Below are 25,858 nucleotides of genomic sequence, written 5' to 3' on the forward strand. Positions count from 1 at the left end.
AAAGGAATGGGAACAATTTCTTGTTGGTTTACAGTGCCCGATATTTCTAAAGCTACAAATCCACCATCTCCCCCACCCTCGCCCTTCTCCCGGCCACACGTGCAAAATCATGAACGCTTCTAATATTTACATCTACTGTTGGATAGCGTTGCTGGCTCAGAATGGCTGCTACTTTCCACCCTCCAGGTGTCTGCATGTCAGTGGTAGATGAGTGATCCCTATGTAAGCAGTTTGTAAAGCTCTTTGGCCTCCTGAATGAAAGGATATTATATTATAGATAATATAAGGTGTTGTTATCATTATATCACAACACTGCAGATCACAGCACCAAGAGGAGTGAAGGAGGTAACACGGACATCTAAACACACACACACACACACACACACACACACACACACACACACAGTAACAATTTTCTCCCTCTCCTCCATGTCCCCCTCCTAGAACTAAAGGGTCGGGAGGATGCCCTGGAAGAACTAGGCTCTAGAAGCTGGTTGGTCCTCAACCAATCGACAAATGCCCTTCAGTTTGTCAGTTTCAGATGGTTCCCCACAAGGTCCAAACCCTGTCCTGGTCTACTGTGGCACTCGACCTTTCTTGTGCTTAATGATTCTTATCTAGCTCTTTAAGTAACTACCTCTCTCTGTCTTCCCATCCTGCCCAGTTTGCTGGCACTGGAGGAGAAGGAAACATGCCTTCCTTAAGGAGCTCAGCCAGGGAAGGAGAGAGATAAAAGGCTGAAGTTGCTACACAATTTAAAAGCAAACAGGAGGGAAAACAGAACTTTTCTTACAAGGCCAAGTAAAACATCAGTGAAGGCAAGACTGAAATGGGTCGGCCTGCGAAAGGGGCCAATGAAACAACTCAGACGTTGGGCACAAAACCCACTGCAGAGAGAGGGGAGTCACGGAGGAAGGAGCACATTTTGGCTGCTCGTGGGTTCTCCGTGGCAGAAATAAGAACTTGTACACACGGGGGTGGGCAGGAGAGGGTGGGGGTAAGAGCACCCAGCCTTAATAAACTAATCTCGGCTAATGTAATGTTTATCGAGTTCTTTGGATAATGATACCATGTGTGTCATTAGCATCATCAAAACCCAATCTATGTTTTAAAAAGTTACAGATGATTAACACAACATCAAGTTGTTGCAAACAATTACTTAAAACCCACACACAGACACAGACGCATACACACACACACACACACACACACACACACACACAGAACCAGGAGGTCCCCATATTCTGTAGAATGAGGGAGGCTGCAGCTGTAGGCCGACAGCTTTCATATCCTCATTTGAATAATGTGTCCTGAATCTGTCACTTTATTCATTCTCCTTATGCTCAGTGTACTCTACATCAACAACAAATTAAGTTGTAAATAAGAGACAATCATCACTTTTGTTTTTAAGCAGCTACTGCAGAGAGAATTTCAATGTACGCTCCTTTCGACAGGGGGAAAAAGAGGTGCTAGTGTTTGCTTTCCTAAGCACAAATATGGGGAAACTAACAGAAACAAAAACAGAAACAGTTTACTGTGGCTGAGGGGAGGAAAATAAAATTCTCTAAAGCACATCCCTCCAGGACCAACTGAAATTTCTTCCAAGGAGTTAAGACATATAAAGACAGAGGTTAAGTTTCCCGGACTAGAATGAAAATCTGTGCGCCCAGTCCTTTGGTCTTAACACACAAGGAGCCTCCTCTTTGCTTGGCAAAGCCTTAGACCAATGGACAAATGCATTAAATCAATTACAACGTAGGTGTATTCACCAACCAACTCCACACTCATCTCCATTAACTTCCAAGAGTTCAAATCACTACCTCATGCACAGAAATTGAAAACATTAACAATGAAATATGTCCTTACCTTTACATCAGAGAAGTAGGTTTTCAGCATGTTGGAGCTGGGATAACGGGTGTAAAAGAACATGAGCTTTGCTTTTTTCAAGTGATTGGGTGACAATCCTTCCTGCATGTAGGATGCAATTGGTTAAGGAAACAATTTCTTGAAACACAAGCACCTACCATCCCTCCCTTCCCCCGCCCCCCCACCCCAGGAATCTGGAGGCCCACCCAGCAACCATAGGAATTCTGGAAGATAAATGGCGCTGGCCATGGAATCCATCACTAACTTGCTGCTGCCTGCTCAGAATGACCACTGCCGGTCGGAAATTGCCAAATATAATGGTGAAGATGCACTGCACAATTTAGTTGCGGAATCCTGGAGACTTCGTGGTGAGGCTGGCAAAACATTCCCCCCGTTTGAGGTCCTTATGCTATCTATACGTTCACTTGTTGCTAAGGAGACAAATGCACCCAACAGGTACTGCACAACTCTTATCATGAGAGTTTTTTCCTTCTTCACAATTACAGTTCTGTTTGTTCCCTACGCTCTCTGCAGGTGACATCCAATTATTATACTAATGTACATGAAAAGATAAAATGCATTATTTTGAACACTGTTAGGCAAGCTTCACATTTTACCTTTCAGCGCTAATATAATGGAGCATCTTGACTCACTTTCTTCCTGTCTCATTATTATATCCTTTTAATTGTTTCCTTTTCAATAACAGCTAAAACTTGGGAGGGGTAGTTTGGGCACGAGAGAACAGGGAGGGGGGGTGTCGCTTTTGTTAGAGCAACGATCCAAAACCAAATACAATTTGCCTCTCCTGGATTTATAGTTAACTCCTTTGAGAGTGCCACAGTGGTTGGAGCTAACAAATCAATAAATGTGGGTTAGCAGATCAATAAATGGCCACTTACCCAAAATAAGAAGGTCTATTTATCTGGAAACATCATTACCTTTTAGATCTGTAAACAGCAGCAACTAAAACAGTTCCCAAGAGAATGTGAGGCTAACCATAACAATCCAGGCTTCCTGATTCTCCCCCAGATTCTTGGCACTCCTCAGCAGACTCGGAGCTGGGATGGCTCTGGTCACATCTGTGCCGCAGCCTGGCCCTGCCATTTCCTCAGCAAATTAATGGCTTTATAATTTATCAGAAATGAAGATGCACGTGGAGAAAATCAATGTGGTCCCCCACAAGGTCAATTAAGGGTCCTTCCTAGAAGCTTCTCTAAGGATTTTCTCTTAAAAGAGAGTCTGGGAAAAAATAAGGGAAAAAAAGAAAAGAAAATATGCGCGTGTGGGTGTGCGCGCACACACACACACGCACACATAAGCAAACACACACACTTGGCTAACAAACCCAACAAAAATTTCACACCGTATGAAGCAAGGTCAAATAAACACAGATATTTAGGAAAGGTGAAAGTTTCTAAACTACCACCATCAATTACAGCATGACCAATCTTAGGAACAGAGGGAAACCAGAAAGTTCCTAGAGAAGCATAATCGAATTAATATTGATAAGTTCTTGACTACTCATAACAGGGGGTTTAACCAAATATTCTGCTGAGAATTTGATCAATTAGCATTCCCGTTAATATCACGCAATTTGAAAAAGATCACCGTAGTTTGTAAATTGAAAAGTTAAATATTGAGCCTTTTGTTTTCACTGAAAATAAACACTGAAGAAAGAAATTTTGATGTTTTATCTGTAAGCCAAAGCAGTTTAACTGAACTTGTGTTTTTGTTTGAGATCCTTAATGATTACAAAGACGATAATTTATGACTGACATACTTCTTGTGCCAAGGAAAGGGCTGAAAGGCCCTCCAGTAACCTCCATTAGACTGAGAGAGGGGACTAAAGGAGCCCGGCACACTTCAGGACCATCTGTCCAAATGGATAAGTGAAATAATAGTGGCAAGCTGTCTCCTATTGCCTCGTGATAAGAGTTTTAGGCAAGTCCAAACTTTGACAAACATCCTCAGATTTGGGTTCTAATCTGTTCTTTCAGAAGGCTACATCCAAACAACCTAGTACAATTAATTATTAGCAGGGAAAAGTTCCAAACCTTTTCAAATTTGGTCTCATACAAAACGAATTGTTTTGCTGTAGTTCTCAGATAGTTATTGAGCCACCAAAACTTCCTGAAGCTTTCAGTGTCTTTAAATTATGCTAAGATGTTTCTGTCTTTTTTAATTAAAAAAAAACAGAGCAAAGTATCCATCGTATTTTGGTTGGGATTCAGAGGCTTTTTATTTCATGAAAAAAATCATCCTAATTTGAATTTCTCAAGTCCGTTTTTTTGCTTTAAAATGCTTCCTGTTGGAAATACTTGGAATCAATCAGTGGAAATGAAACACAGAATACATCTTTATTTCTTGCTCATCGTGTAATTAAGATAAAATTCCCATAAAATATATGTTTCTAATAAACTATTAAAAATAGCTAATGAAAGATTTAAAAGCCAACAGTTAGATAATCCTTTTTTTTCTCTTCAAAATAAATCTGAACTGACCAATTGGTTAATTTCCCTTTTAAGTGCTTGTGCTGAAAAGCAACTGTTCTTCCAAGAAAGCACTAGCTGTTTCCAGGATACTTACACACGCACAATGACTCATGATGGAATAGATTCAGTAAACATACAGCTGTACTGAACACGAGCTAAGCTCCATTCAAGGCCAGGAAAGAAAATGAGCACAAATAAATATTAAGGAGGTAAAGGGGGGTGGGGTGAGGGGGGATGGAACGCAAACAAGATCTGTCCCGGCAGCTCATGTGGCTTTGCCTCAATTCTCTTAGCCATAGCTTTGTGAAGACAGATGACATTCAATTCTATGTATAATGCAAAATAGACAATAACTGCTGAAACTTGAGACAGCTGCCAGGTGTAAAAAAAAAAAAAAAAGAGAGGAAAGGAAAAGAAAAAGAAAAAAAAGATGATAAATCCATAAATTAATGAAAGACATCTGCTCGGGAATATAAAAGATAAGAGAAGTAGGGTACTGCAGCTGAACCTAAAATGGTATTCAAACAACCTGAGAATTTAAGTGTTGTCTGTTTACCAAGCACGATATAACTTCACCTAAACAGCAGCCGCGGGAGCAGCAACAGAGGCAGCAAAAAGGCAAATGGGAGAATAATAGGTCCTGAAGGCTGCAGGAAGAAAATTCTTTTTTTCCAACTGAACCCTGAACTGTGGCTAGAGGTTTTACATGCTGCAGTTCCGACCAAATGGATCGGGACCACTTGCTTACAATTTCTGAAACGCTTTGAAACCCAGAGAATTTTAGCTTGCTCCTTAAGCTCTGATTTGCTATGTTTCTAGTTTTCCCCCCTTAGAATCCTTAAAAGGGGAGAAAAAGATCTAAACTCTCACATTGAATAAAAGGGATAGAGCAAGTTGTTGCTCCACAAAGAAGTTTAACATAATAGGTGGGATGTGTAGTTTATGGATATATATATTCTTAAATTTACTTAGTCCATAATTGGGGGGAGGGGGAAGGGGAATCCAGAGTCTTCCAATCTTTAATATATGTGTTTCCCTACAGCTAATACACCTAACAGAATTCCTATGGCCCCGCACCACTTCCAAAAATGTAAAAGATCAACTTCTATGGATGAATTCACATTTTAGAAATTCATTTTTAATTCAGGTTTTCGAGATGGATTTTAGTTTCCAATCATTAAATCATTTTCCTTTTTTAACTTCACGTGTTTTTTAACCTTCTCCCTAAAAGTCGAACAGGGAAAGCTGACTGTCACAGAGAAGAGGTTCAGTTTCTTCCCTCGCATGTCTTAAGTGCTTAGAACACCGCTCTTGTGCTTTAAATGGGTGCATGCAAACGTTTGAGGCCCGAACTAGGCTATTTTTCTTGAGATGCAAAGAGGATGAATGACAAGGAACATCAGGAGGAAAAACAATTGGCTGGCTGTTTCTTTTGGAATTTGAATAAAATTCAATATTTGATTAAATAGATTCATTTACAAGGATACTGAACACGGTTTTTGTATCCAAGACGTGACCTTTTGGTGCAGGTGCACTGACATTCAGTTTACCACGCACACACATTCACTAGTTCCTTTCTATTAGAAGGGATAACAAGGTAGTGTGCTCTATTACGTAGAATATATATGCCTAATGTGCTGGACTCAGAATGGATTTATCCGATAAGCTGGCGTTCTTAATAGTTCTTATCTTAGCTACTTTGTTCAGGGAAACAGATGATGTCTTTTGCGGTGGGAAAGAATTGTTCCTTAAGAATTCAATTATTCATTACAGTTTGGAAAGCCATGGACTAAAAGTAAAAACAATAATGACAATCATGAAGGTACCATTTCGTCCCATTTCTCCTCATTTCTATCGATCTTTTCTAAGAGTAACTGCATAACAGGTTCACATATGGCCTTGTCTACCTAAACTGAAGTAAGATGACTTGCTGTGGTTCCCAGAGATTTCTTTAAACTAAAAGCTTGAGAATTTTGCCTAGACACCACCGGGTAAGTCAAGGGGAGAACTCATCGCCGTACAAGGATGGAGACAGAAGAAAAGCAGACCCAGCCTCTCAGCAAACACTCAGATCCTCACTGGCTTCAGAACTGTGTGAACTCTAGAAAAGGATGCTTGTCTATCTTCTTCCTGAGAAATAATATAGCAAAGAGATAAACGGCTAAAAGGGCGAGATCATAGAAGGGAAAAGAGAAAGAAACAGAGGCTGGAAGGCCAGCATATGGGAAATGTAATCATTCATTGCAGCAAGAGGCCAAAATTATTTAGCTACACAAAATAAACAACTCCAGGTGTAAGCAACTAACATTTCATATGAATACAGGTGTTTCCAAACCGTTGCTGTTGAGCAGACTCTTCTATGGGAAGAGAGAGGTGAAGTTATTCCTCTGAAGAAGAAGCAACTAAATTCTCTTTAAAGTCTTTGATATGTATAGAAAGAAAAGGAAGTACTTTCTATTCAAATACTCAAAATTCCTCAGGGGATTTAGAGAGGGTGAGACAGTGAGCATAGCCAACACTTAGAGCAATCTAAAGATTTTTTTCTTAGAAGACCCAACTTATTAAAAAAAAAAAAAAAGCGCAGGCATAATTATCTGGATACGGTGACAAGTCTAAGTAAAAACAAAAAACAATTAAGAAAAACCCAGAAACTGGAATCTTGAGTTAAAGAGTTTAGTATGGCCTTATAAGACTTTGAAACCTGGCTTCAAATATTCATCCAAATGGGCATGTCCCTTTCGTGTGTGTGTGTGTGTGTGTGTGTGTGTGATCTTGAGTTAAAGAGTTTAGTATGGCCTTATAAGACTTTGAAACCTGGCTTCAAATATTCATCCAAATGGGCATGTCCCTTTCGTGTGTGTGTGTGTGTGTGTGTGTGTGTGTGCGCGCACACGCACAAGTGAGAGAAACAACCCACCATCACTACAACTGGCTTCAAAATGAAGTCAAGGGATCTCTGAGGAGCAATGGGGTCTAGCCCTGGACATGAGCCTGGTATGAACCCCAGAAGATGCTCTCCTGCAGAGGGTAAAAAAAAACCATTCAAGGTCTGTGTCTATGTACTTTGCCTTTCTCATCACCAACAGCTATATTCCAATTTGACCAATGTTTATTGCCTGCTTATGATGTGTAAGGCATGGTGCCTGGTGCAGCTTTGATTCATGACTGGTGGATTAAACTTTAGATCTCTGAAAGTTAGAAGTTAAATCAGCAACCAAACCAAGACTCAGTTTCTGTTTACATCTTAAGTCCTCAAATCTTTCTCTCAAGACATTATTCTCTTTTCCTCTCTATGGAAAGAGACAATGTACTTAACTGCCCAAGTGTGTCTCATACTTGTGGCTCACATTCACCTTATCAGAAATCTTCACTGTTATTCTGAGTTGGCTAGAAGGATGACCTTCATATCAAGGAAAACACATTTCCACCAGAGCTGGGACTTTGCACTTACATGGCAGCCTCTGGAGTAAGGTTAGATATGAAAATGTCAACCTCTAGCCATCAAGACGATTGCTCAAAACCCTCAATTTAGCAACAGCCAACTTAATTGCTAAATTTTATATCCATCTGGCAATTCATATAAAAGAAATATGTCTCTACTTGCCCCCAAATGCTACTATTCTACTCCCCCAAAACATCAACAACCACAAGATTTTTTAAAATTTGCTGAAAGGACCAATTTACAGAGAAAAAAATCGTGAGTTAAAAATAGCTAGAGCTCAGGACAGGTCTAATAAAAAAAATATAACTGGCATCTCTACATAAAAGTCAGGTTCAAAATATAAAAGAGACATGAAAAGAGGCATTTTTAAAGTCGAATACGGCTGAGTTTTATATTTAATTGTGCTCTCTCGATTTCCAAAATAATTTGCTTTGTGTATGTTAGGACAAAAGATTTCTGTGTATGGCTGAACAGAGGTTAATCATGCATAGAGGCAGCTGCACCAGACCCAAAGAACAGACCTTGGGTGAACGGGCGAGAGATGGATACCGTCTGAATAAATCAGTACCTGTATATTTCCTTTAAAACAAACAAACAAACAAACAAACAAAAAACCACACCTCACTTAAAGAATAAGGAGACTCTAACTCCCTATCCACAACCATCTTTCTCCCACTGCAGCCTCCCATCAGTAGACTGTTCCTCATAAGATTTAATCAGGCCTTCTTTAAACAGACCAGGAGCCTTATAGATAACTAAAGGGAGAATTCTTCTTATGGAGTCTTAGGGATCTGAAAACTGATCTTTCTCTCTTTACTCTGCTATGAAACTTACTACGTTAACATAAAATCTGATAGAATTCAATATTACAATGAGATCTTTTTTTTTTTTTCCACCTCTAAATCTACTCTTGGGGAAAAAAAAAAAAAAGGATAAGAAGATAATACGGGAAGAAACAGCAGAAAAAACACTACTGCAAAAGCCCACATTAAATACTACCACTTTGGGGCAATTAACAACTTGTGAGAGTTACAAAAATGTTGGTTTCCCGTGAAGCTTTTGTGCAACCAGAAGTGCCACACGCGTGTTGATAAAAGCCTGTTACTCTGAAGAAGAGGAAAGACTGCATTCTTAAGAAGATAGTAATATACATCATTCTAAATAATGTGTAAACCTGACCTTCTGGGAAGCCTTTTTGGTTTGGGCTTGTTTTCCTTGGGGGGCAAATGAAAGGATATTGCACTTCCCGAATAAGGTGAGATTTCGGACATGTCTTGAAGATCGCCACACTCGGATTTGATGAGAGACAAGGAGAGCCCTTCTGCAGTGCTGGGTGGATGTGCTGGTGAACAAGGATGGTGGCTCAGGTGGTGGGATGACATCTTGGTCCTCAGACTCGTGGTCTCCCTAGTTAAGTCTAAGGATTCAGGAGAGGCTCTGTCTTTTCCCGAGAAGGAGCCGGAGGGAGCACCTAATGGACTCTGAAACGGGTAGGCCATCAAGGGGAGGGGAAAGGGGTGGCGGAAGGTGGACGTGGTAAAGCCTGCGGTGGCCGACAGAGGCGACTGGTGCAGGGGCTGGTGGTGACCGCCGGTGGGGGGGCCGGAGGCAGACTGGTCAGATGAGTTTTTGCGGACCACCAGGGGCAGTGCTTCTGTCTGGTCTGTGGAACTGGGCATCTGCACATTGCCAAAGGTGTCCAGGGGGTTCGGAATGATGACGTCGCCAAAGCACTGCAGGCGCTGGTTGGCGGTGTGGAAATTGTGGTTCTCCCCATTGACTGCGAATCTGGCCTGGGGGATCTGGAGAGGCGGAAAGACCTGAGGAACCTGGCGAGAGGGTTTGGCCGAGAAGACTTTGACCACAGTGTCCACAACTTGCGACATGGCAGTGTTCAGTTCCTGTTTCAAGGTCTCGGCCAAATGTTTGCCTTCGGGTTGTAAGGAGTTTGGCCCATGGTCTCTTTCTTTGTTGTTGCCTTCTCGCTTCGGCTTGTTTTCGGCCATTTCCTGCTCCCGGATCAGGGCCCGGGCTCGGTCGATGAACTGCCCCGGGTCCAGCTCGCACATCTCATTGTCTGACCTCCCCACGGAGTCCTGGGCCCTGGCATCCAGGATCTCCGAGCGCATGCTGTCTTCAGACAGGTTACCATCTTCATCATTTTCAGAATCAGTGCTGTCATAGATCTGGTAGAACTTTTCCTGCAGCTGGCGCAGCTGTTTCTGCATGTCCTCCAGCTGCTGTTTCAGCTGTCGGCGCTCCTCTCGCTTCTGTTCTTTGCGGGCTGAAACCAGCTGCTGGAAACTCTGTTGCTGCTGCTGGGGCAGCTTCTGCTTGCGTTTGTTTTCTCGGTAACTTTCTCGGGGACTCACAGACTGCGGGGCCATATCTCTTTCATTTTCATTGCCCCGTAATGCCACACTGGGGGAATGGCTCATACCCCGGATTATATTCTCAACCCGGGCGCGCTTTGCTCTCAGGTGCTCGTCACATAAGCGATCCATATCAAACTGGCTCATAGTAGGCCTGCCAAAAGGGGAAAGACACTCTGGGGGGCTGTCTCTTGAAGAGTTGCTGCATATATCCTCCTGATGTACTTCGGAGCCTGTACTAGAGAGACCGCTGGCTTGGAAACTGGGCTCCGTGCCACCATTTTTGTTCATGTTATTTTTCAACAGCTGGGAAATTATGGTTGCTCCTGGAAAAGGCATCATGGCATCTTCATATGAGTTCGCCCTCTTCAGCAGCTTGCGGAGTACATTTGACTTTTCCCCATCTGCATGCTGCACCACTGAATACTCAACATCCTGCTCGGAACCTTGGGGATTCATGGCACTAAAAAACGTTGCTCTTGCCTTAGCAAAAAATGCAGATGCTGTCCCTACCGTCCTTTTCACTCCAATGTCAACTCTTCTCCTCTTGGTTTGCCGGCTTAAGAGGGCTGTGCTGTCATGGTCAGGCATCACTGGACAGTTATTGTGCCATCTTCAAAAGCTCGTCAGCTGGGCACAGCTCAAGAATCCTGGGACCCTGGCCAACAGAACAAAAGGACTGATGAATCATTTTCTTTAAATTTCTCCAAATTTCCTGACCTCAATCCTGAATCAAATGCAAAATGCATAGGCTCTGGGATTTATGGCACATTACAATTATTGCAATTTATTATGCACTCTGCTTGAAATGAAACATTTTTAAATATTTCTGCTCCACTGGTTTAAGATGGATTAAGATTAAAAAAAAAAAAAAAGCAAAAACTGCTTAAGCACCAGTAATATGATTCTCTTTCACAAATGCCTAAAATGATACTGTTTATCTTCAGAAGAAACAGTAGATTATAAGAACACAGCCTCTGACAACCAATTGATTAAATTTTGGGCATTGAGATTCATATTACAAAAGAAGATAAAAGTGGTCTATACTTAAGAAATAAGGTTAAATTTTGAGGATGTGTGAAATTTGGATGAAAAATTCCATTTCTGCAACAAAATTATTGTGGCTTTAACGCTATTAAGGGGAAAAAATGACTCTAAAAATGCAAATATTTCACACACACCCTTTATTACTGAATTTTAAAACATTTTTGTCATATGTGAAATGGGGAGGAGAACACTCCCATCAGCATCTTTCCAACATAAATGGCCAATTTAGCATGGAAATAAGTGCACAAATACTCATTTTACAAGTCTGCTTATTTAGCACAGATATGTGCTTTTTATTACTAAAATCACATTTGAAGACGGTATCTGTTGCTGGATTTTAATGTAAGTATGAGAATATTTATAAATTTTCATGAGGTCGTTTTGATGACTTCAATTATTATAAAGTTGGACTCAGTGCAGAAGAAGGACATTGTCACATTTCAGAAATCAATATGTGGAACACTAAACTGAGTTAGGCAAGGATAAATACGTCTTCAGTGCTAGCTTTTTTTCTATAATCTGCCAAAATAATACTTCAAATGCCTAAAGAAGCTCTTTATAACATACACCATTTGTGAATCTTATTTCTTGTGCCAAATTAAAGGATCAAAAAAACACAGGGGGATAAAAAAGACTGAAGGAAGATATATAAAGAAGAAAGAAAATAACATCAATTAAATATGTGAGAAGGGGAAATACCGTCTCTGCATATGAACTTCCATTGTTTCTTGGGAACACAATATAAAAAGGCACTTGCATTTCACAAAAGGCACTTGACATTTTTTGTGACGTTAACCAGTGATGCTAACCCCAGATTTTGTATAAATGTTAAGATGTCGCATCTTTTTGCTTACGATGAACGTTTTATGAAGAAAATGAAAATATTTTTTTCACACAGGGTTTATCTAATATTAAACTTCACGTTTGCTTAACAGAGCACATCTTCACAATAACAGGGTCTATTGCCAAAGGCAGCGTGCAGAGTGTTTGGAACAGCTCCCATCTCTTTCGGTTCACCTGTGAAAACATCTACGTGCTCCCTAGGACTGCATCTGTGGCTAGTTTTAAAGAATGACTATCCATGCAAATAGGCATAATTTCAGCATGAAATAACCTGTAAAAATCAAGACTGCTCAATGCTTAGGTGGCGACGTGTATTTTTTTAAGCGACAAAGATTTCATCATGTAGCCCTTGTTCTCAGTTTTTAAATGAAGATAAAACATTTAAATAAAGACTGTATCAGAGTGTCAAGAACGCAACATGATGCTTTTTTGTATGTTTCTTTGGATGCTTGGGGGTAAAATACTTTTTTGTGCGCCTCAGGATAAAATTTCCTGCACTTGGAATGGCAACAGATCTTGATAACTTCAATATATAGGGTTCAAAAGTGAATTCAAGATGATTGTGACCCCTTACACATTAACAAATGAAATTGGTTTCAGGAATACAAAAATGCAATGGCAAATATTTCACTAACATGTTAGATCTGATAAATCAGGTGCAGCTGTCAGGTGAGAGAAAGAAAAAAGGGGAGACGGAGACAAACAACAAAAAAGATGAATTATTTTAAAGCTCAGAAAGACTTGCATATCGAGGTGGGATGTCTTTGCGAGGAGGACTTTGTGTGTGTAGATCAGCTTTTCAAAAATAGAGTTTATTGCCATTCTTTAAAAATTTTACCTCTTGTCTTTTTGGGTGCAAGTCATTTTCTCTTTAATATCACCTGAAAAGCACACGGATCACCAATCAAAATGTTGAACAAACTTTGTGCAGTATTTTCTTCCCCTGTTCCTCTTAACAGCCAATCTGGGTTTTCCCCCTATACCCATCCTTGCTACAGGAAGAGCATCTCTGCAACAGAGGCTCAGAAACAACACGCTGGTGTAAGAGATGAGCACAAGGTCATCCCCAGCCATCCTTCCCTTCCCAGCTGCCATTTACCTCTGCGTCAACTGCACTTCCTCTCATCTAGCCTAGGTATCAACAGCTGCATCCCTACCTCATGCCTGAGCCAAGGGGAAGGCTGTGCTCTTCCTAAGGTGGAAAGAAATCATATTCTCATCTTCAGTGGAGATTGCATGTTAATTAAACGTGCTTGTTGGGTCTTTTAAGAAGAAAATATCCTGTAACTTCTTTCAAATTCACCAAACGAAACTGACTTTTGCAATTTTCTCTCAACCGGTCAGCATTCTTGGATTAAATAATGATTTGTTTCTGTTTGGGGCTAGGAAAATTTAAATACTTTTAGGTCTTATTGTAAAATGTACAGCTGAGACATAACAATCAGGACAAAACAAATGAGAAAACTAGGAACAATTATATAATCCAGTAAAACAAGGCATTATATTGGTAGGTGTGAATAAATAGATCTCTATGTATAGCTTTGACCTAAACTCAGAAATAAAGGTATAGTCGTCATACACGTTAGGATTATAACCCATGAAGGCTATAGGCAAGATTAAATAATTATAACTGGTTGACTGTAGTACTTTATTAGCATCATGTTTCACAAACGAGATATATATATATATATATATATGAATATTTTACCACATAAGAAAATGCACTGTTAAATGACTATAATGTAACTTAAATCACTTGAAAACACTTTCAAAGGTGCTTCCATGATTTCCCAATTCAGAGAATGCTATGGAATTAATTTATCACTGATATCATCCTGTCCATTAAGATTTTTTTAAATTCCTTTATTTCTCAATATATGTACTAAGCCATATGTTTCAACTACAATTATTACTGATTCTTATTATATTTTAATTTTTATATTAATTTGAGTTTAACCCAGCAATATGAACCTTTTGATCAGCACTGGTGAACATCAATATCAGCAAGTATGCAGAAAAACACTGACGTAGCATTTGAACCCAAATGTATTATCGATTGGATACACATATTCTATTCCTGTAAACTCCTCTGTAATTAATATGAAAATCTACATAGAATATTTTTATTATTAAATATTGTGTTGTACCACTTGGCGTCTAACTACATAAACACTTTAATAATTCCTATACGAAGGGTATCTTAACATTAGCAGATTCCTCCCAGAAAAAGATAAGAACGTTCAACTATGATCAAGTCAGATTTTAACTACTCCAAAAGATTCTTCATTAAAATCTGAATTATCTGAAGAATGTCAGGTAATTTAACATGGAGAATCCTAAGGAAGCTGATGACAACGTTAGTAGAAAAGAATTTTCAGGGAAGCATTTCAAAGGAACACTGCAGTGTGAACTAGAAAGTGCTGAAGTGTTCTACTTTAATAAAGAAGTTATTTGGGGAAGGGGATGCAACTTTTATGCCTCGATCTGGAGTCCAGATTCTAGACAAAGAAGTGATCACTATGATTATTTCTCCAATAGTTCAGTCAAATCTTTCATGAGAAGGGAGAGGGGAAGGTTGGCATGGTTTCCTGCTTGGATTATTTAGACTATCTGTCTTTGTTGGTAAAATGATTTGAAGGAATTGCTCAAGCCTACACTTTACTTCTCTTAGAAAACAACCTTTGAGTGGGCCTCTGATCTACTTGGGTCAAGCCGGTTATGAAACTGCAAGTGGAATAACACTAACAAAGAACCTTGTAAATCCATCTGGAAATCAGTAATTCAAGGGGGAAAATCAGATGATTTGATTTAGGTACTCCCCCACCCTTGCCCCTTACCAAGCTGTCCCCTTCACTGTATTTAAGAGTTCATTTCTGCTAATTAGCAACTTTTCCCTTGGAGATGTTTCTGCTCACTATCAGGCTAAGAAAGCCTTTGATGTTTATTGTGAAGAACCCACTTGACATTAGTTAATACTTAAATTAACTAACATTGTATTGTCAAAATCTTATATCAGGTTTAAATTTTCCTATGATAATAGAGATCTCAAATCAGAACCATTTTATCTTAAATTCCTCCATTCTATCAAAAATGTCATACATTTTTCACCTGCAAGATGAACACAGAATATTTTCTGAGACATGCTTAAAATATTAAAAAGTAATGTCACCAAATTAGTAAATAAAAGAAAGTGAGAAATAACTTCAAGAAGAAACACACTTAGTTTTTTCTGAAGAGAACTGAAATACTCTAAATGTCCTTTGAAGCTTTCGAATACACCAGGCAATAAGGTTTTAGAAATTCCTTACGTATATGTCCTTTCCAATTTATACAGATACTTAATTAGAACCCAGTAATAATATATCATGCACAATCCATCTTCATATTATAAAATCAGTAACATTTTATAATCTTTTGTTAATCTTGAACCTAAATACTCCTTATATTTACAGTTGCAAATGCAAAACAATGCCTCTAAGAAATTCATGAAAAAAGGCCTATTTCACTTTGAACAAATAAAGAGTATGCCTGGCAGCTAGGTTATGTTTTAAGATTGTAAGTGCTACTTATAGAGGAAAGATGCAAGGGAATGAATAAAGTGAGAACAAAGATGCATGTTAGGTATGCATCTCTTTTTCCCCACAAGGTCTTGGTGATTAAACTAAATGGAATTCTGCACAATGGACATATAAAAATATCAATAAGTGCCAAGCACAGATAACCCTTATTAAAAGTAAAGCAAATGACATATCCATAGATGACATTTTAGTTATGAAAGAACTTCAAAAGCATCCAAAGAAAGTATTAGGAGGAACTTGGATGTTTAAGTCAAAAGAATAAATGACACATACTATCTCATTTTCATGAAACAAGGATGATCACCCAAGCCACCAAACCAACCAACAAAAACCATTCACCATCTAATCTATTTCTATGCAACTCAAGAAGTAGCCTGTTTAAAGAAAAAAAAAAATAAAAGGTCAGATTTTGAGAATCCATATACAGTGTTTACACTGAATTCTCAATAGCTTCCCTCACACATGAAGCCACAGTCCTTACTTTCATCTATTTTACTATTGCAGAAACAGGTCCATGTTGTAGCCCATGGACAGGTTAACCAAATTACTCCCCTTTTTCTTCTTCACCACCCACAGCCCATTTCATTTTGAAAATGCTCAGAAGTTCTTGCAAGAAACTTCAGAGAACCGACTGCCTACATCTTGCATCAAATAGAAAAGCACAGTTACCTCTCACATACTTGAGATTTTCCTTCTCCATCAAAGTAATAACTAGGACATCTGGCACATGTCTGGTACAATGACAGGCTCATTCTACTTTATGAGAGTATTTAACATACGACCTGAAAGAGTTTATGCACATACCTATTCCTTCTGGGCAGGGAGAAAGCACGCTAAAGAAGATAAGCTTTAAAAACAGTAACACTTTCAAACTGACTTTGGTATTCTTGGCAGTTACACACACCACCCATGGATGTCCAAAACACACACACACACACACACACGCACACGCACACGCACACACACACACACACACACACACAAAAGACGCTCTCACTACTCCCCCCGAATGCCCCCAAAGACCTGGGAAATAGGCGTAAACCAGAGGGAAGCGAAGGGAAAGTCAATCTCCCTCCACCTGCTGCCTGAAGTGGGGGTACTTTCAGCTGCCTGGCAGACAGGAGCCCGAGACACAGCCTCAGCAGCAGCCTGCCAACATCCTTAAGAAAAATAAACAAACACATACCAACTTGTCCTCCACCCCCAACCAAAGAACTCACATGGCAGGGCTCAAAACATAACAACAGCGCAGTTCCCATGAGCCCGGACAATCCTATTAACCAAGGCAACCATAAACCCATAAACCTCCGCAACCCTGGAGCACACCCTGAGGTCTGGAACTGTACAGACACACACAGACACAGAGGAAATTTGCACCTGTCTTTCTTGACATAACACACCTGTCAGGCCCTGCCCATGGCGCAGCTCTCGGCTAATAGACCTTTGTCTACCTAATCCAGGAAAGGACATTATTATAATTTTTTTTTTTTTTTTTTTTTGTAAAGGAGGTTATAGATGGGAGAGAAGGGGGGCGGAGAACAAGAGAAGAGACTTCTAGCCTTGACTTTGAGAGCAGGCCACTCTGTGCTTGCACTGTTATTATAAGCTCAAGGAGACAACACAGACCTTCTGGGAAAAATAAAAACAAGCAGGTGAGTTCCCAGCCTTCCCCCAGGCGGAGTGGGTTCAGGATTGCCAAGAACAGAAGTTTCACACTCCAACCTGCCTCCTTGGGCTATTTAAGACTGTCGCTCAACCCCTCCTTCCAGTTCTTCTCTCGGCCAGCCTGGAGGGCTCTCAACTTCCGAAAAAAAGCTGGGAAGTGGCGGGAGACCTGTGAGTCTCTCTCCAAAGCTACTCCCCCTTTACCTCCCTCCCGCCCCCCCGCCCCCCTCACCTCGCCCCTCCAATCCATACCCTCCACCTACGTTCAGTTTTAGCAGGAGGAGTAAGTGGCGGGCACAGCAGAAGAACCAACAATTTGCTAAACTGAGCTTTGGGTGATGTCTCCCCCCACCTTGCCCCCGTCGTCCCCCTCCTTGCCTGTTCAGGCAAGGCAGCAAGCAGCGCTCCTCCCGCCCCCTCACCGTTCTTCCCAGTAACAATCACTCTCACCTCTTCACTCCTCCCTCTCCAGTCCTCCGAAGTGGGGCAAAACTGCAGGTACCACCCAGACGAACCAAGATCAGATCGAAGCAGCCCAACCACGTCGACTGCCAGCGGTGACTGCGAGCACATCCGCTGCCCAAGAACATCCTCTACCCCCACCCGGACCTCGATCCTTCCATCCTCCCGCCGCGCTTGGGCCCCAGTCCCCCCCACCCCAGGACCCCTGAGGCTCCCGGTGGTGCCACCTTACCCTACTCGGCGTGACCTAGCCCTGGGTCCTGGGAGCACAGGGGAGGGGCGCCGTGCTCGTTTCCCAGGACCATCTCTCCATTGCTCCAACCCCGATTTCAACATTTCGGCTTCGACAGCGTTTTGAGAGGAAAGTAACAGAGCGCCCCCCCCCCTCCTCCCTCTCCCTTCCTCCCTACTCCCTGGCCCTCTGCTGGGGTTAAAAAGGAGAAGTGAAAGGTATGCAAATGACAAGCAAATTGGAAGATCCTGGAAGAAAGGCAGCTATAATAAACAAGACAAAGAGCAAGGACGTGGGGACTAGCCCAGGAGTTTGCACCGGGGGAGATGGGAAGGATGAGGCAGGGAGGAGAGCGGGGACCCAGACGAACAAAAAGCGACCCGGTCCCCCTCGCGGTCCTCTCTCCTGGGAAGAGAGGGCAAGAGAAAGAAGGAAAGGAAGGAAAAGCCTCCTCACCCTCCAGAAACAGTACACAAAAGGTGACAAGATCAGCGACAAGTCCAGCACTATCAGCCTCCCCCCCCTCGCCAACACCACCCCCCAGCCACCGGCAGGAAAGAGAAAGAAAGAAAAGCCAAGCGGATCACTTACTCGTAGGAACTGGGAGGAGCGGAGCGCTGAGTTCCACTGAGGCTTCTGCTTAGAAACTGTTTAGACACTATTTTATTATGATTCATTTAAAGAACACCATTTTCTCCTGGGGAGGGTGGAAAGATGTTTACACGAGTATGAGTAATGGGAGTCTCTTTTCTTTTCTTCTCATTCAAGAACAAGCCGGTACAAGTGATTCTGGAAAAGGGGAGGGGACTCGCGAGGGGGAGAAGATACTTACTCGGTGCAGAGAGCAGTGGGGCCGAGCCTTTTTTGCAGGCGGAGAGAGGAAAACACGCGCGCGCACACGCACGGTGAGATCTTGCGGGTGATGAATATGATAATTGGACAAGGGACGGTGAGTCCGTGCGGGAGCGCGCGAGCGGGCCGACGGGGAGAATGAGGGGAGAGAGAGGAGAGGGTGGGCAGGGAGAGGAGAGGAGGGAAGACAAGAAGAGAGGAGAGAGGGGAAGAGAAGAGGCGCGAGGAGGAGAGAGGAGAATAGGAGAAGAGAGTAGAAGAGGGGAGAGAGGAGAGGAAAGAAGAGGAGCGAAGCGGAGAGGGAGCAGGCGGACCCGGCGAGAGCTCTTTTGCGCCGCTCTGCTTTCCCCGGCTGCAATGGTGTATTATTTCAGAGCGCTCCCTCAGCTGAGGGCTCCGCTCCACAACAAGATTTACTTTAAGACACAGCTGAAGGAAACAGGAAGACTGCACGTCACAGTCTGACTGACGTACCCGGCCCCAGCACCCAATCGCGAGGCGCCTTCGGATTCAAGGGGGGATAGCGAGGCAAGAGAACTTGGGAGGAAAAAAAAATATAAAAGGGGTGGGGGTGAGGGGCTGGGAGGAGAGGAGGGGAGAGGGGCCCCGCGCTCCCCTCCCCCGCCTCCATCCCCGCCCCCCCCCCCCCCCCCCCCCCGCCCCCCGCCCCCGCTTGGGGGCGGGGAGAGGAGGGGAGCGGGGCCCCGCGCTCCCCCCCCCCGCCCCCATCCCCGCCCCCACCCCCCCCCCTCACCCGCACGCAGCCACTGCTTGGGGGCGACCGGATCGCCGCGCCCGGGCCGGAGCGAGCCATCTGCGGGCGCTGTGTAAAGCCGGCGACCGCGCGAGCGCCGCTCAGCTCACACTCGCTCTTCCAGGACGCAGGTCTTTTTTTTTTTTTTTTTTTTTTTTTCCCCCTTCATTTTCCAGATACAGCTGATCGAGTTCGCTGAGCGTTAGAGCGAGTGAGCGCTCCTCGGACAGGGGTGGAGGAAGGCTCAGAAAAGTATACTGGAGAAAAAGTGGAGGTTTTAGGGGTGGGGTGGTCTAAGAGGAGGGAGTGAGGATCTTCAAAACATTCCACTTTTTAAATGATCATAGCTAGTATCAGGAATACATGTCACCCTTGCTTCCTTTTAAAGGAGAGGTGGACAATAAAATACAGGTAGGTTTGGGATTAAAATAATAGGTGCCAGAGGTTTCACACCGGCTCCGCTGCATCTGATATAAGAAGACCAGTATTGGCTGAATCCCAGTCAATCTCCCGTCAGAATTGTTAGGAAGAATATTTGTCCTTGGTTACCTCTAACAACTTTATTTGGATTGTAGGTACAGCAACCTTTACGGGAAAAAAAATGTTACAAACATTACCACGCGATTACCGCTCAGTAACTCCCTCACCCCAGAATGATTAAAGAGAGAGGTTTCAAATAGGATTTACACAGTTTTGACCTCTGGGTAACAAACTTTAAAGTATACTCGGTAAGAAATTTCAAACGCTTAAATTTCGGGCTTCTAAGTCAAGCCATAGAAAATTCACTTTGGTTTGACATTTCTTGGACGAAAAATAACCAGCAAGACTTCTATAGATAACGTGGCTCTTAAAGGGCTTCTTGGGATTTGAAAGTTGCTAATGCTAAAGCGCCCAGCCGCAGCTAGAATGTCTCTTTCACCGGGCACAGTAAACGGTTTTAATAAAGCAACTGCGCTTATGACTTAAAGATCCTATAAAAGCTAGGACTTGCAAGGGCTGCGAAGCGGAAACATTCATAGCTAGTCGATAAGACACTCATTTTTTGGTAGGATGGGGACAAGTATTTTTCGTGTGTCCCTCGAATTTAATCAGATCAAAGGTTGAATCGTGTTGCATCGTGACAACAGAGTGTTTGTGAAGTGTGTTACAAGTATACTGGACGATCATTACCACCATCTTCTGCAACACACGCACGCACACACTTTTCCTAGGACACTTACAATCTCAGCCTCATATCCATCAAACTGTGAAGTCAAATCTTTGAATAAGAATAGTGATAGTACTATGTTCGAGTCCATACCCTGTAGGAAACTTTTGGCACGGGACTCAAACACTGAAAAGAAGAAGAAGAAAAAAAAATCAGGCCGGCCCGGTTAGGTGTTGGGGATAAGAAAAAAAAGACTTGCTTGAGCATATCCAGCCTTCATTTCTCCCCTTTTGCCACCTCCTGACACTTCCCTCCCCACCCCATTACGGAAATAACACAGACCCTCACAAACACACTACTCACACTTCCAATGATCGGCTACTGTATCAAGTGTTCTAATTGAGAAGGGGCAATTTAGTCTGGGGACAGAAATAATCTATCAACGTGCCCATTACATACAGGACGGAATAATGCTTCTGTTGGTTGGGTTCTTTCGAGGGAAGCGGGTGTACTGAGCGGGGAAATGTGGGTTCTGTGAATGAATCAAGGCTACTTCCTTTCTTCTTTTTCGTCCTATTATTTTCCTTAAGTATCCCAGTATGTACATGTGAGCGCCAGCCCACAAATAAACTGGCAGGAGTAAAGGATACATGCCCTCCACACCTTAAAACCATCTGCTCAGTTTGACATTTAAAAGGGAGGAGGGCAGGGAAGGAGGAGGGGGAGAAGGGGGAAGAAAGGAAGCTGGGAGGGAGAAAAGGTTCAGACCCTGGAAGGAAACGGCTTGAACTTTACCCACAAGTTTATGTCAATTGCACCTAGCGCTCGGGTGCACGTTTAGCACACACTACGCCGGGGAAGTGGCGGCGGGAAAAGTTCCCTGCGAGCCCCAGTAAGTCCTTTATCACTCCCGGGGGAAGGCAGGCCCCAGTCTTAGTCGGGGTAACCTGCTTGGCAAACAGGAAGGCTCCCCCACCCCCAGCCTCGGCGACGGAGGCTCGCGGCTTGCCAGCTCTGCCGCGGAGGTTCGCAGCCCGCATTTGGGCACAAGAGCGGCTTTTTGAAATAGCGCGCGCGACGCTGGACGAGCGAGCTCGGTCCACAGCCCAGCTCCGCGAGCTGCGTACGCGGAGCCCGGTCCTGTCTCCTAATGTCTAGGCGACGTACAGGCCAGGCTCCTGGCAACCTCTCTTGCCAGAGCTGCGGCGCTCTCCCGGGTCTCGCACCGCCCTGGAGCAAGGCGTGAGGCCCGAGGCCCCTATCTCGGGCTACTCCCGGTTTGTTTTCTGATAGGCGAGAAGCGATCAGTCAGCCCCGGAGACAAGAAGTCGCCTAGATTTTAGCTCCATCTCTGAAACCAGCGGCCAAACCTAGGGTTAGCCCCTTTCTCCGCCCCAATGCCAACACAACCCCAATAACTTAAAAGTTAACACAAGTTCTGACCCGTCTTCCAACAAACCCCATCCGTGCAAGCTACATTTACTTATTTATCTGAAGGGTGATCTGTGCGTTCTTAGTCAAACTCTTGCACTTATCACTTATGGTTCTGGGTTAAACACACTTCGCCTTGACATTTTCTCGGTGTATTTTACCTCTCCGGTTCTTTCTTAAAGCCAGTAGGTAGGGGTAGGAGAGAAGACTGCATATAAGTAATTTAAAACCTTACAAACACAACCGTCAGCAGATCTTAAACAAACCAATTCTGGGAATTTCAACCAGACCAGTTGAGAGACAAACGTGGATGTTTATTTCAGGAGAAGGATGCTGGAGATCCAGCCTGGACACACACACAACACCATCCACCACTCACCACCACCACCACCCTAAAGAGAGGAAGAGAAAGAAATAAAAAACAACTCTAGGGTGCAGGCCGGCCTGCTTCAGGCTGTCTAGAGGCAGACTGACTCCCTGCCATATTCTCTCTCTCTCTCTCTCTCTCTCAATCCTATGCCCAGTGTGACGCCAAGCCCAACCTGGATTTGTTCTGAATGGGGGGGAAAGTGAAATGCCACGAGATCAGTAGCAAGTAGCAGCTGCACAGTTTCTCTCCTGGGAACCCCACTGCTTAGAAGCCTCCCGAGTGATGTTTGTTTAACCAACAGCTTTCAAAGTAAACAGAAGCGAATCACTCCAAAGAAGCTGAAATATAACCCTTACAAGAATTTGGGGTCAGGGGTGTTGGCAGAAAAAAGTAATTTTTTAAATAATAAAGCCCCCACCCTCAAATCAAGGCCCATCACAACGCCTAAAGGAGCCTAGAATTGTCATAAAAATAAAAATTCATTGAAAGGATTCCTTACAATAAAGTGGCCTCGAAGAAAATCACTCTTCTCCCACAAACACACTCCCGCGGTTAGAGGGGGTTGGTTGTCAGTGACTGAAGGGGCACACTACTACTTGATTTTATGGAAGAAGGCGAAAACAATCAAAGAGAGGTACGTTCCCTGCCCCGGAGTAGAAAGGAGTAGGCTGGGAGCTCTGCGTCGCCAACCCTGGCTCTGCCTCAGGCACCGAACTTTCCAATATCAAGATATTAACAGATGGTGGTGAGCACATGGAGGGCTGTTACTTACATAATCCAGCCACTCCGCCTGGCCGCGCTGAGCCCGGCGAGGCGCCCGCCAGGCCGCGCGCGCGCCTTCCTAGGGGTGCCTTTGCCCGCCCCCCGCCCCCGAAAAAACTTGACTTTCTCCAACCCTACCCGGCTCTTTGAGGGCTAGGATTTGGAGACGTCGTGATTTCAGAAAAAAAAACACATCGATCTGCTTGTGCTTTATCCTCTTCAGTCCACAGTAGTGAAGAAGCCAAGGGCACAGGGAAGTGAAGGGGACGCTTTCGGGGAGAACGGGGCGCTCTCCCTCCGAATCTGGGGGTGCTAGGGAGTGGGATTCGCGCCATTTACACCCCTCCCTCTTTGGCGCGGATCAGCATCTCTTTCCCTGTCCCTGAAATACAAGGGCAGCCTGGAGCTGCAGCCGGGGGGCATGGGGTGGGGTGACGGTGTGAGTGTGAGGGGACGCCTCTGCACGCGGGGGCGCAGTGGGCAAAGTTACGCAGAGCCTCTGGGCACCGCTACACTTCCGAGCTTCGGCAGGATTTTAAGCACTGGTTCCCACGAGCGGGGAGCCCCTTTCGGGCCGGGTGGCGCCCGCTGCCTGCACGCCCTCAGCGCTTCCCCGGAGGCCCAGGCCCTCCCCGTGTGCCTGTGTACCTCCGCGTGCGTGCCCGGGGACAGGTTTGTTTGACGAGCCTCCTTCCCGCTGGCGACTCGGGGCCGCCGAAACTCGCGCGGCACACGCCTGCGTGTGTTGGAAAAGTTTCGGGTCGGGAGGGAACGCTGGGAGTCTCCTCTCCGGCCCCAAGGCGGCAATGGGGCTTCCTCGCCTGCAGCTTCCTCCCGGTCTACTCCTCCCGCCCGGCCCTTCCTTCCTCGCCTCGGCCTCGCGCTAGGTGTCGCGGCCTCTCTGGCCCGGAGACGTCGCGCGCGAGAAGCGGCGGCCGCGGCGCCGCGCTGAGGGCGGAGGGTGCGCTGCCCCCTCCCGCGTGCCCCTTGGAGTGTGGGTCGCCCCGCGCCAACCCCGCGGCCCGGGCGTTTCCCGGGGGCCTCCGCACGGCCCCGCTGACCCGAGCTGGGCACACGCCGGACGCAGAGAGCAGCTACCTGCTCCCCGCGCGCCGCGGAGCGGGGAACGTCTGACGCCTCCGGGCCCGCGCGGCCCCGCGGCCGCCCCTGCCCCCGCTGCCAGCCTGTTGCTGCGGGGCCGAGGCGGCGGCGAGCCGGTGGACGCGCTTAACCTGGGAGGTTAGGGCCACCGCCGGGGACCCAGAGAGGGGCGGGGACCTTTGGAGGGCTGGAGACCTCCCCTTCTGCCCACCCCCTTTATTTCTTCGGTCTAAGGATATTTGGCCGTTACTCCCAGCTTCCCTTTCTTCGGTCTTTTAAGTCAAGGGTGTGAATTCGGAGGAGATGCTCTTTTCAGGGGCTTTGATGGTAGGATTTAAGTAATCCCTACTGCCCATCTTACAAGGCTTTTATTCAGGACGCCAGTGAGTTAGAAATAAATAGGTGTAGGCCAGGCGCACGCAGGGAAAAAGAGAAGGAAGCGCCCAGTTTGGATTTATTTGGGGGGAGAGAGAGTGACTCTGGAAAGTTGCATTTTGTTTAAATTAGAGCAAGACAAAGTTGAAAGCCAGATTTCTATAATTTTTCTGGTAATATTTCTTTTATGAAGTATCTAAGTGTCTGTTTGTCATCATTTTGAGATCAAAAGGAAAATCCATATGCTGCATAGTTTTTCAAAATTGCTATTTAAATATGTTTTAAATGCTTTATCCAACGCGGAGAAGGCTGCTCAGAGGCAAGGCTGGTGACAGGGATATAGCGGGCTGGTTTGAGGTGGGGCAGTGGTCCCCAAGACGGGGCTAGTCAACAGGAATCACCAAGGAAGATTTTCAAAAATAAGGATTTCTGGGCCCACACCAGCTAGGCAATCAGCAGGAGGACGTGGGAATCTGGGGGTCATGCTGTGTTTCCAGTTACTGCTCAGCCAGTCGCTGCCTCTGTGACCCTGGGTGTGTCACTTTATCTGAGCCTCAGTTCTTTTTATCTGTTAAATGGGGATAGTATCCAACTCCTAATTGTAGAGAGTTTTACATAAGTAATATTGTTCAGCACATGACTGGTGCTCAGTAAAAACGGAGCCTATCTGGTCTACAAATGTGTGTTCTTCACACTTGCGCTGACCTGTATTCCTGCACAGAGCCCTCTCCCATCCAGTATTTTGGCGAAGCTAAGTGGACTGTCATTTGATGTATACGTGTATGCACATTTTAGCTTATGCATGCTTTCTACTTTGGACACTTTATATGCTCACCTCTCACCTTTTAAGCCATAAAAAATAGCATTGGTGTATGTTTGGAAGCTAGGCCCTGTGCTCTTGGACTTAGAACTGTCCATCAGTCCCACTGGCAGACAGGAGGCATTTACCGATGTGAAATCAATCTTTCTTTTTCTTTCTCTCTCTCTTTCTTTCTTTCTTCCTTCCTTCCTCCCTTTCTTTTCCTTCCTTCCTTTCCTCCTTCCTTCCTTTCTTTCTTTCTTTCTTT

General features: G+C 44.4%; 1 protein-coding gene across 1 annotated transcript in view; it reads right to left on the reverse strand.

Annotated features, from left to right (window-relative positions):
• PROX1 (prospero homeobox 1) overlaps positions 1–19,244 on the reverse strand; it is a 49,711-nt gene extending 30,467 nt beyond the window's left edge. Inside the window, exons 1-3 of the mRNA XM_055084077.1 lie at positions 18,591–19,244; positions 9,037–10,830; positions 1,867–1,972 (exon numbers count right to left, since the gene is read on the reverse strand). Of these exons, the coding sequence (XP_054940052.1) occupies positions 1,867–1,972; positions 9,037–10,763 (1,833 nt within the window). The 5' untranslated portion in view covers positions 10,764–10,830; positions 18,591–19,244. The remainder of the gene's footprint in view (positions 1–1,866; positions 1,973–9,036; positions 10,831–18,590) is intronic.
• Positions 19,245–25,858: the final 6,614 nt, after the last annotated feature.

This window comes from Physeter macrocephalus, chromosome 4, assembly GCF_002837175.3.
Source record: "Physeter macrocephalus isolate SW-GA chromosome 4, ASM283717v5, whole genome shotgun sequence".
NCBI classification, from domain to species: Eukaryota; Metazoa; Chordata; class Mammalia; order Artiodactyla; family Physeteridae; genus Physeter; species Physeter macrocephalus.